Source organism: Phyllobates terribilis, unplaced genomic scaffold, assembly GCF_046119375.1.
Source record: "Phyllobates terribilis strain yellow unplaced genomic scaffold, ASM4611937v1 Scaffold_25__1_contigs__length_18738178, whole genome shotgun sequence".
Classification (NCBI taxonomy): domain Eukaryota; kingdom Metazoa; phylum Chordata; class Amphibia; order Anura; family Dendrobatidae; genus Phyllobates; species Phyllobates terribilis.
Genome location: NW_027362785.1, coordinates 15,161,467 through 15,173,553, shown reverse-complemented (window position 1 = coordinate 15,173,553; position 12,087 = coordinate 15,161,467). Strand labels below are relative to the sequence as shown.

At 56.9% G+C, this 12,087-nt stretch overlaps 1 protein-coding gene across 2 annotated transcripts in view; it reads left to right on the top strand.

Annotated features, from left to right (window-relative positions):
• Window positions 1-579: 579 nt before the first annotated feature.
• WIPI1 (WD repeat domain, phosphoinositide interacting 1) overlaps window positions 580-12,087 on the top strand; it is a 107,496-nt gene continuing 95,988 nt past the window's right edge. The window contains exon 1 of one of the 2 annotated variants that reach the window (XM_073660364.1): window positions 580-824. In XM_073660364.1, coding sequence (XP_073516465.1) covers window positions 697-824 — 128 coding nt within the window. In that variant the 5' untranslated portion in view covers window positions 580-696. The remainder of the gene's footprint in view (window positions 825-12,087) is intronic. The other variant, XM_073660365.1, reaches the window with a different exon arrangement.

Here is a 12,087-nt window from a genome sequence, read left to right as displayed (position 1 = left end):
GGGGCTGTTGCGGTTAGGTCAGGGGGTGCAGTTACATGAGGCTGTTGCGGTTAGGTCAGGGGGTGCAGTTACATGGGGCTGCTGCGGTTAGATCAGGTGATGAAGTTACATGGGGCTGCTGCGGTTAGATCAGGGGGTGCAGTTACATGGGGCTGCTGCGGTTAGGTCAGGGGGTGCAGTTATATGGGGCTGCTGCGGTCCCGTCTGACTTGGGCCTGACCCTCCGGTGACCTCAGATGACCTGCCCAGAAGGGACCCGGCGCCTATTGCCTCCTGGCAATGAGACCGGCAGTTTCCTCTACCAATATGGCCGACCATGACGTCACATGTTCTGTGCAGCCTCATTCCCCAATCATGGAGCAGAACGGAGCGCAGGCGCGTTAGGCTGAGGCTGCACGTGGCGGCTCCGCTTACGTTGGTGGCCAATAGCCGCACAGGGATATCTCACGGCCGTACAGCCATTGGTTGGCCGGGGGGTGGGTGGAGCATCATGCAGCCAGGTCCTTCCACTCTAGTCAGTGATGTCACGGCCGCAACATGTGAGATCTTAGCGATGATAGGTCCTCTGCAGAGTACAACAGCCAATTACCGGCCAGAGCAGACAGCGGGGCGGTGACGCGCAGTCAGCTGCTGTTTGTTTACTGCGGATGTGGAAGGAGCCGGGGTCCGAGAGGAGCTCAGGCTGGAGCCGACGAGATGGAGCCCGGCAGCGGAGACGGGGGCGCGGGGGACCGAGGAGCCGGAGACCGAGGAGCGGGGGACAGGGGAGCTGGAGACCGAGGAGCGGGGGACATCTGCTGCCTGTCATACAACCAGGATTGCACGTAATGTCCCGGGGCAGGAGCGGCAAGGCCATAATCGCTTTATATAGAGACGGGCGGTACCATTATCTGAGGGGGTAACAGGGTCCATTATCACATTAATATAGGGGTGGTGGGAAGGTGCGGAGTGACAGGAGGCAGAGACGGCCTGGAGGGGGCAGCAGCTATTATAGTGAGAGGGCGAAACCATTATACTGGGGGAGGGCAGTACCATTAATATAGGGGGGTGACAGGAGGCAGAGATGGCCTGGAGGGGGCTGCTGCTATTATAGTGAGAGGGCGAGACCATTATACCGGGGGGAGGGCAGTACCATTAATATAGGGGGGTGACAGAAGGCAGAGACGGCCTGGAGGGGGCAGCTGCTATTATAGTGAGAGGGCGAGACCATTATACCGGGGGGAGGGTAGTACCATTAATATAGGGGGGTGACAGGAGGCAGAGACGGCCTGGAGGGGGCAGTAGCTATTATAGTGAGAGGGCGAGACCATTATACCGGGGGGAGTGCAGTACCATTAATATAGGGGGGTGACAGGAGGCAGAGACGGCCTGGAGGGGGCAGCAGCTATTATAGTGAGAGGGCGAGACCATTATACTGGGGGAGGGCAGTACCATTAATATAGGGGGGTGACAGGAGGCAGAGATGGCCTGGAGGGGGCAGCAGCTATTATAGTGAGCGGGCGAGACCATTATACTGGGGAGAGGGCAGTACCATTAATATAGGGGGGTGACAGAAGGCAGAGACGGCCTGGAGGGGGCAGCTGCTATTATAGTGAGAGGGCGAGACCATTATACCGGGGGGAGGGTAGTACCATTAATATAGGGGGGTGACAGGAGGCAGAGACGGCCTGGAGGGGGCAGCAGCTATTATAGTGAGAGGGCGAGACCATTATACCGGGGGGAGAGGGCAGTACCATTAATATAGGGGGGTGACAGGAGGCAGAGAAGGCCTGAAGGGGGTAGCTGCTATTATAGTGAGAGGGCGAGACCATTATATCGGGGGAGAGGGCAGTACCATTAATATAGGGGGGTGACAGGAGGCAGAGAAGGCCTTGAGGGGGCAGCAGCTATTATAGTGAGCGGGCGAGACCATTATACTGGGGAGAGGGCAGTACCATTAATATAGGGGGGTGACAGAAGGCAGAGACGGCCTGGCGGGGGCAGTAGCTATTATAGTGAGAGGGCGAGACCATTATACTGGGGAGAGGGCAGTACCATTAATATAGGGGGGTGACAGGAGGCAGAGACGGCCTGGAGGGGGCAGCAGCTATTATAGTGAGAGGGCGAGACCATTATACTGGGGAGAGGGCAGTACCATTAATATAGGGGGGTGACAGGAGGCAGAGACGGCCTGGAGGGGGCAGCAGCTATTATAGTGAGAGGGCGAGACCATTATACCGGGGGGGGGCACTACCATTAATATAGGGGGGTGACAGGAGGCAGAGATGGCCTGGAGGGGGCTGCTGCTATTATAGTGAGAGGGCGAGACCATTATACTGGGGAGAGGGCAGTACAATTAATATAGAGGGGTGACAGGAGGCAGAGACGGCCTGGAAGGGGCAGCAGCTATTATAGTGAGAGGGCGAGACCATTATACCGGGGGGAGGGCAGTACCATTAATATAGGGGGGTGACAGGAGGCAGAGACGGCCTGGAGGGGGCAGCAGCTATTATAGTGAGAGGGCGAGACCATTATACCGGGGAGAGGGCAGTACCATTAATATAGAGGGGTGACAGGAGGCAGAGACAGCCTGGAGGGGGCAGTAGCTATTATAGTGAGAGGGCGAGAACATTATACCGGGGAGAGGGCAGTACCATTAATATAGGGGGGTGACAGGAGGCAGAGACGGCCTGGAGGGGGCAGTAGCTATTATAGTGAAAGGGCGAGACCATTATACCGGGGGAGAGGGCAGTACCATTAATATAGGGGGGTGACAGGAGGCAGAGGCGGCCTGGAGGGGGCAGCAGCTATTATAGTGAGAGGGCGAGACCATTATACCGGGGGAGAGGGCAGTACCATTAATATAGGGGGGTGACAGGAGGCAGAGACGGGCTGGAGGGGGTAGCTGCTATTATAGTGAGAGGGCGAGACCATTATACCGGGGGGAGGGCAGTACCATTAATATAGGGGAGTGACAGGAGGCAGAGACGGCCTGGAGGGGGCAGCAGCTATTATAGTGAGAGGGCGAGACCATTATACTGGGGGAGGGCAGTACCATTAATATAGGGGGGTGACAGGAGGCAGAGACGGCCTGGAGGGGGCTGCTGCTATTATAGTGAGAGGGCGAGACCATTATACCGGGGGGAGGGCAGTACCATTAATATAGGGGGGTGACAGGAGGCAGAGACGGCCTGGAGGGGGCAGTAGCTATTATAGTGAGAGGGCGAGACCATTATACCGGGGGGAGTGCAGTACCATTAATATAGGGGGGTGACAGGAGGCAGAGACGGCCTGGAGGGGGCAGCAGCTATTATAGTGAGAGGGCGAGACCATTATACCGGGGGAGGGCAGTACCATTAATATAGGGGGGTGACAGGAGGCAGAGACGGCCTGAAGGGGGTAGCTGCTATTATAGTGAGAGGGCGAGACCATTATACCGGGGGAGAGGACAGTACCATTAATATAGGGGGGTGACAGGAGGCAGAGGCCGCCTGGAGGGGGCAGCAGCTATTATAGTGAGAGGGCGAGACCATTATACTGGGGAGAGGGCTGTACCATTAATATAGGGTGGTGACCGGAGGCAGAGGCGGCCTGGAGGGGGCAGTAGCTATTATAGTAAGAGGGCGAGACCATTATACCGGGGAGAGGGCAGTACCATTAATATAGGGGGGTGACAGGAGGCAGAGGCGGCCTGGAGGGGGCAGTAGCTATTATAGTAAGAGGGCGAGACTATTATACTGGGGAGAGGGCAGTACCATTAATATAGGGGGGTGACATGAGGCAGAGACGGCCTGGAGGGGGCAGCAGCTATTATAGTGAGAGGGCGAGACCATTATACTGGGGGGAGGGCAGTATCATTAATATAGGGGGGTGACAGGAGGCAGAGACGGCCTGGAGGGGGTAGCTGCTGTTATAGTGAGAGGGCGAGACCATTATACTGGGGGGAGGGCAGTATCATTAATATAGGGGAGTGACAGGAGGCAGAGACGGCCTGGAGGGGGCAGCAGCTATTATAATGAGAGGGCGAGACCATTATACTGGGGGGGAGGGCAGTACCATTAATATAGGGGGGTGACAGGAGGCAGAGACGGCCTGGAGGGGGCAGCAGCTATTATAGTGAGAGGGCGAGACCATTATACTGGGGGGAGGGCAGTACCATTAATATAGGGGGGTGACAGGAGGCAGAGACGGCCTGGAGGGGGTAGCTGCTGTTATAGTGAGAGGGCAAGACCATTATACTGGGGGGAGGGCAGTACCATTAATATAGGGGGGTGACAGGAGGCAGAGACGGCCTGGAGGGGGCAGCAGCTATTATAGTGAGAGGGCGAGACCATTATACCGGGGAGAGGGCAGTACCATTAATATAGGGGGGTGACAGGAGGCAGAGACGGCCTGGAGGGGGCAGCAGCTATTATAGTGAGAGGGCGAGACCATTATACCGGGGGGAGGGCAGTACCATTAATATAGGGGGGTGACAGGAGGCAGAGACGTCCTGGAGGGGGCAGCAGCTATTATAGTGAGAGGGCGAGACCATTATACTGGGGGGGGGGCTGTACCATTAATATAGGGGGGTGACAGGAGGCAGAGACGGCCTGGAGGGTACAGCAGCTATTATACTGAGAGGGCGAGACCATTATACAGGGGAGAGGGCAGTACCATTAATATAGGGGAGTGACAGGAGGCAGAGACGGCCTGAAGGGGGCAGCTGCTATTATAGTGAGAGAGTGAGACCATTATGCAGGGGGGAGGGCAGTACCATTAATATAGGGGGGTGACAGGAGGCAGAGATGGCCTGGAGGGGGCAGTAGCTATTATAGTGAGAGGGCGAGACCATTATACTGGGGGGAGGGCAGTACCATTAATATAGGAGGGTGTCAGGAGGCTGAGACGGCCTGAAGGGGGTAGCAGCTATTATAGTGAGAGGGCGAGACCATTATACCGGGGGGAGGGCTGTACCATTAATATAGAGGGGTGACAGGAGGCAGAGACGGCCTGAAGGGGGTAGCTGCTATTATACTGAGAGGGCGAGACCATTATACTGGGGGGAGGGCAGTACTATTAATATAGGGGGGTGACAGGAGGCAGAGGCGGCCTGGAGGGGGCAGTAGCTATTATAGTGAGAGGGCGAGACCATTATACCGGGGAGAGGGCAGTACCATTAATATAGGGGGGTGACAGGAGGCAGAGGCGGCCTGGAGGGGGCAGCTGCTATTATAGTGAGAGGGCGAGACCATTATACCGGGGGGGGGAGGGCAGTACCATTAATATAAGGGGGTGACAGGAGGCAGAGACGGCCTGAATGGGGTAGCTGCTATTATAGTGAGAGGGCGAGACCATTATACCGGGGGAGAGGGCAGTACCATTAATATAGGGGGGTGACAGGAGGCAGAGACGGCCTGGAGGGGGCAGCAGCTATTATAGTGAGAGGGAGAGACCATTATACCGGGGAGAGGGCAGTACCATTAATATAGGGGGGTGACAGGAGGCAGAGACGGCCTGGAGGGGGCAGTAGCTATTATAGTGAAAGGGCGAGACCATTATACCGGGGGAGAGGGCAGTAACATTAATATAGGGGGGTGACAGGAGGCAGAGGCGGCCTGGAGGGGGCAGCAGCTATTATAGTGAGAGGGCGAGACCATTATACCGGGGGAGAGGGCAGTACCATTAATATAGGGGGGTGACAGGAGGCAGAGACGGCCTGGAGGGGGCAGCAACTATTATAGTGAGAGGGCGAGACCATTATACCGGGGGGGGAGGGCAGTACCATTAATATAGGGGGGTGACAGGAGGCAGAGGCGGCCTGGAGGGGGCAGTAGCTATTATAGTGAGAGGGAGAGACCATTATACCGGGGGAGAGGGCAGTACCATTAATATAGGGGGGTGACAGGAGGCAGAGACAGCCTGGAGGGGGCAGTAGCTATTATAGTGAAAGGGCGAGACCATTATACCGGGGAGAGGGCAGTAACATTAATATAGGGGGGTGACAGGAGGCAGAGGCGGCCTGGAGGGGGCAGCAGCTATTATAGTGAGAGGGCGAGACCATTATACCGGGGGAGAGGGCAGTACCATTAATATAGGGGGGTGACAGGAGGCAGAGACGGCCTGGAGGGGGCAGCAACTATTATAGTGAGAGGGCGAGACCATTATACCGGGGAGAGGGCAGTACCATTAGTATAGGGGGTGACAGGAGGCAGAGACGGCCTGGAGGGGGCAGTAGCTATTATAGTGAGAGGGCGAGACCATTATACCGGGGGAGAGGGCAGTACCATTAATATAGGGGAGTGACAGGAGACAGAGACGGCCTGAAGGGGGCAGTTGCTATTATAGTGAGAGGGCGAGACCATTATACCGGGGAGAGGGCAGTACCATTAAAATAGGGGGGTGACAGGAGGCAGAGACGGCCTGGAGGGGGCAGTAGCTATTATAGTGAGAGGGCGAGACCATTATGCCGGGGGAGTGGGCAGTACCATTAATATAGGGGGTGACAGGAGGCAGAGACGGCCTGGAGGGGGAAGCTGCTATTATAGTGAGCGGGCGAGACCATTATACCGGGGGGAGGGCAATATCATTATTATAGGGGGTGACAGGATGCAGAGACGTCCTGGAGGGGGCAGCTGCTATTATAGTGAGCGGGCGAGACCATTATACCGGGGGGGAGGGCAGTACCATTAATATAGGGGGGGTGACAGGAGGCTGAGACGGCCTGGAGGGGGCAGCAGCTATTATAGTGAGAGGGCGAGACCATTATACCGGGGAGAGGGCAGTATCATTATTATAGGGGGTGACAGGATGCAGAGACGTCCTGGAGGGGGCAGCTGCTATTATAGTGAGCGGGCGAGACCATTATACCGGGGTGACAGGAGGCAGAGACGGCCTGGAGAGGGTAGCTGCTATTATAGTGAGAGGGTGAGACCATTATACCGGGGAGAGGGCAGTACCATTAATATAGGGGGGTGACCGGAGGCAGAGACGGCCTGGAGGGGGCAGCAGCTATTATAGTGAGAGGGCGAGACCATTATACCGGGGGGAGGGCAGTACCATTAATATAGGGAGGTGACAGGAGGCAGAGACGGCCTGGAGGGGGCAGCTGCTATTATAGTGAGAGGGCGAGACCATTATACCGGGGGGAGGGCAGTACCATTAATATTGGGCCGTGACAGGAGGCAGAGACGGCCTGGAGGGGGCAGCAGCTATTATAGTGAGAGGGTGAGACCATTATACCGGGGGGAGGGCAGTACCATTAATATAGGGGGGTGACAGGAGGCAGAGACGGCCTGGAGGGGGCAGCTGCTATTATAGTGAGAGGGCGAGACCATTATGCAGGGGGGAGGGCAGTACCATTAATATAGGGGCGTGACAGGAGGCAGAGACGGCCTGGAGGGGGCAGCTGCTATTATAGTGAGAGGGCGAGACCATTATGCAGGGGGGAGGGCAGTACCATTAATATAGGGGGGTGACAGGAGGCAGAGGCGGCCTGGAGGGGGCAGCAGCTATTATAGTGAGAGGGCGAGACCATTATACCGGGGGAGAGTGCAGTACCATTAATATAGGGTGGTGACCGGAGGCAGAGGCGGCCTGGAGGGGGCAGCAGCTATTATATTAGGAGGGCGAGACCATTATACTGGGGAGAGGGCAGTACCATTAATATAGGGGGGTGACAGGAGGCAGAGGCGGCCTGGAGGGGGCAGCAGCTATTATAGTGAGAGGGCGAGACCATTATACCGGGGGAGAGTGCAGTACCATTAATATAGGGGGGTGACAGGAGGCAGAGACGGCCTGGAGGGGGCAGTAGCTATTATATTAGGAGGGCGAGACCATTATACCGGGGAGAGGGCAGTACCATTAATATAGGGGGGTGACAGGAGGCAGAGACGTCCTGGAGGGGGCAGCAGCTATTATAGTGAGAGGGCGAGACCATTATACCGGGGGGGGGGGGGGGAGGGCAGTACCATTAATATAGGGGGGTGACAGGAGGCAGAGACGGCCTGAATGGGGTAGCTACTATTATAGTGAGAGGGCGAGACCATTATACCGGGGGGGGAGGGCAGTACCATTAATATAGGGGGGGTGACAGGAGGCAGTGACGGCCTGGAGGGGGCAGTAGCTATTATAGTGAGAGGGCGAGACCATTATACCGGGGAGAGGGCAGTACCATTAATATAGGGGGGTGACAGGAGGCAGAGACGGCCTGGAGGGGGCAGTAGCTATTATAGTAAGAGGGCGAGACCATTATACCGGGGAGAAGGCAGTACCATTAATACAGGGTGGTGACAGGAGGCAGAGTCGGCCTGGAGGGGGCAGTAGCTATTATAGTGAGAGGGCGAGACCATTATACCGGGGGAGGGCAGTACCATTAATATAGGGGGGTGACAGGAGGCAGAGACGGCCTGGAGGGGGCAGCAGCTATTATAGTGAGAGGGCGAGACCATTATACTGGGGAGAGGGCAGTACCATTAATATAGGGGGGTGACAGGAGGCAGAGACGGCCTGGAGGGGGCAGCAGCTATTATAGTGAGAGGGCGAGACCATTATACCGGGGGGGGGGGGGGAGGGCAGTACCATTAATATAGGGGGGTGACAGGAGGCAGAGACGGCCTGAATGGGGTAGCTACTATTATAGTAGGAGGGCGAGACCATTATACCAGGGGGGGGAGGGCAGTACCATTAATATAGGGGGGGTGACAGGAGGCTGTGACGGCCTGGAGGGGGCAGTAGCTATTATAGTGAGAGGGCGAGACCATTATACCGGGGAGAGGGCAGTACCATTAATATAGGGGGGTGACAGGAGGCAGAGACGGCCTGGAGGGGGCAGTAGCTATTATAGTAAGAGGGCGAGACCATTATACCGGGGAGAAGGCAGTACCATTAATACAGGGTGGTGACAGGAGGCAGAGTCGGCCTGGAGGGGGCAGTAGCTATTATAGTGAGAGGGCGAGACCATTATACCGGGGGAGGGCAGTACCATTAATATAGGGGGGTGACAGGAGGCAGAGACGGCCTGGAGGGGGCAGCAGCTATTATAGTGAGAGGGCGAGACCATTATACTGGGGAGAGGGCAGTACCATTAATATAGGGGGGTGACAGGAGGCAGAGACGGCCTGGAGGGGGCAGCAGCTATTATAGTGAGAGGGCGAGACCATTATACTGGGGAGAGGGCAGTACCATTAATACAGGGGGGTGACACGAGGCAGAGATGGCCTGGAGGGGGCATCTGCTATTATAGTGAGAGGGCAGTACCATTAATATTGGGGGGTGACAGGAGGCAGTAGGCTTTTATGTAGATTACTGATGAGGGGTGGTGATGGCTGGGGGGGGGGGGGGGGCTTCTCTGTAGATTACTGATGATGGGTGGTGATGGCTCGGGGGGGGCTTCTCTGTAGATTACTGATGAGGGGCGGTGATGGCTCGGGGGGGGGCTTCTCTATAGATTACTGATGAGGGGCGGTGATGGCTCGGGGGGGGCTTCTCTGTAGATTACTGATGAGGGGTGGTGATGGCTCGGGGGGGGCTTCTCTGTAGATTATTGATGAGGGGTGGTGATGGCTCGGGGGGGGGCTTCTCTGTAGATTACTGATGAGGGGCGGTGATGGCTGGGGGGGCTTCTCTGTAGATTACTGATGAGGGGCTGTGATGGCTCGGGGGAGGGGCTTCTCTGTAGATTACTGATGAGGGGCGGTGATGGCTCGGGGAGGGGCTTCTCTGTAGATTACTGATGAGGGGCGGTGATGGCTTCTCTGTAGATTACTGATGAGGGGCGGTGATGGCTTCTCTGTAGATTATTGATGAGGGGTGGTGATGGCTCGGGGGGGGGACTTTTATGTAGATTGCTGATGAGGGGTGGTGATGGCTCGGGGGGGGGCTTCTCTGTAGATTATTGATGAGGGGCGGTGATGGCTCGGGGGGGGGGAGACTTTTATGTAGATTACTGATGAGGGGTAGTGATGGCTCGGGGGGGGGCTTCTCTGTAGATTATGAGGGGCGGTGATGGCTCGGGGGGGAAGGCTTCTCTGTAGATTATTGATGAGGGGCGTTGATGGCTTGGGGGGGGGGAGGCTTTTATGTAGATTACTGATGAGGGACGGTGATGGTTCGGGGAGGGGCTTCTTTGTAGATTACTGATGAGGGGCGGTGATGGCTCGGGGAGGGGCTTCTCTGTAGATTACTGATGAGGGGTGGTGATGGCTCAGGGGGGCGGGCTTCTCTGTAGATTACTGATGAGGGGTGGTGATGGCTTGGGGTGGGGGCTTCTCTGTAGATTACTGATGAGGGGCGGTGATGGCTTGGGGTGGGGGCTTCTCTGTAGATTACTGATGAGGGGCGGTGATGGCTTGGGGTGGGGGCTTCTCTGTAGATTACTGATGAGGGGCGGTGATGGCTTGGGGTGGGGGCTTCTCTGTAGATTACTGATGAGGGGCGGTGATGGCTCGGGGAGGGGCTTCTCTGTAGATTACTGATGAGGGGCGGTGATGGCTTCTCTGTAGATTACTTATGAGGGGCGGTGATGGCTCGGGGGGGGGCTTCTCTGTAGATTACTGATGAGGGGTGGTGATGGCTTCTCTGTAGATTACTGATGAGGGGCGGTGATGGCTCGGGGGGGGCTTCTCTGTAGATTACTGATGAGGGGTGGTGATGGCTCGGGGGAGCGGCTTCTTTGTAGATTACTGATGAGGGGTGGTGATGGCTAAAGGTGGGCTTCTCTGTAGATTACTGATGAGGGTTGGTGATGGCTCGGGGGGGAGGCTTCTCTGTAGATTACTGATGAGGGGCGGTGATGGCTCGGGGGGGCTTCTCTGTAGATTACTGATGAGGGGCGGTGATGGGTCGGGGGGGAGGGGCTTCTCTGTAGATTACTGATGAGGGGCGGTGATGGCTCGGGGATGGGCTTCTCTGTAGATTACTGATGAGGGGCGGTGATGGCTCGGGGGGGGCTTCTCTGTAGATTACTGATGAGGGGCGGTGATGGCTAGGGGGTGCTTCTCTGTAGATTACTGATAAGGGGCGGTGATGGCTCAGGGGGTGGGAGGCTTCTCAGTAGATTACTGATGAGGGGTGGTGATGGCTCAGGATGGGCTTCTCTGTAGATTACTGATGAGGGGTGGTGATGGCTCAGGGTGGGCTTCTCTGTAGATTACTGATGAGGGGCGGTGATGGCTCGGGGGAGGGGCTTCTCTGTAGATTACTGATGAGGGGTGGTGATGGCTCAGGGTGGGCTTCTCTGTAGATTACTGATGAGGGGTGGTGATGGCTCGGGGAGGGGCTTCTCTGTAGATTACTGATGAGGGGTGGTGATGGCTCGGGGAGGGGCTTCTCTGTAGATTACTGGTGAGGGGCGGTGATGGCTCGGGGGGGGCTTCTCTGTAGATTACTGATGAGGGGCGGTGATGGCTCGGGGGGGGGCTTCTCTGTAGATTACTGATGAGGGGCGGTGATGGCTCGGGGAGGGGCTTCTCTGTAGATTACTGGTGAGGGGCGGTGATGGCTCGGGGGGGGGCTTCTCTGTAGATTACTGATGAGGGGCGTTGATGGCTCGGGGGGGCTTCTCTGTAGATTACTGATGAGGGGTGGTGATGGGACGGGGGGGGCTTCTCTGTAGATTACTGATGAGGAGCGGTGATGGCTCGGGGGGGGCTTCTCTGTAGATTACTGATGAGGAGCTGTGATGGCTCGGGGGGGGGGCTTCTCTGTAGATTACTGATGAGCGGTGATGGCTCGGGGAGGGGCTTCTCTGTAGATTACTGATGAGGAGCGGTGATGGCTCGGGGAGGGGCTTCTCTGTAGATTACTGATGAGGGGTGGTGACTGCTCCGGGGGGGAGCGGCTTCTCTGTAGATTACTGATGCGGGGCAGTGATGGCTCGGGGGGGGGCTTCTCTGTAGATTACTGATGAGGGGCGGTGATGGCTCGGGGGGGGGGCTTCTCTGTAGATTACTGATGAGGGGCGGTGATGGCTCAGGGTGGGCTTCTCTGTAGATTACTGATGAGGGGCGGTGATGGCTCGGGGGAGGGGCTTCTCTGTAGATTACTGATGAGGGGCGGTGATGGCTCGGGGGAGGGGCTTCTCTGTAGATTACTGATGAGGGGCGGTGATGGCTCGGGGGAGGGGCTTCT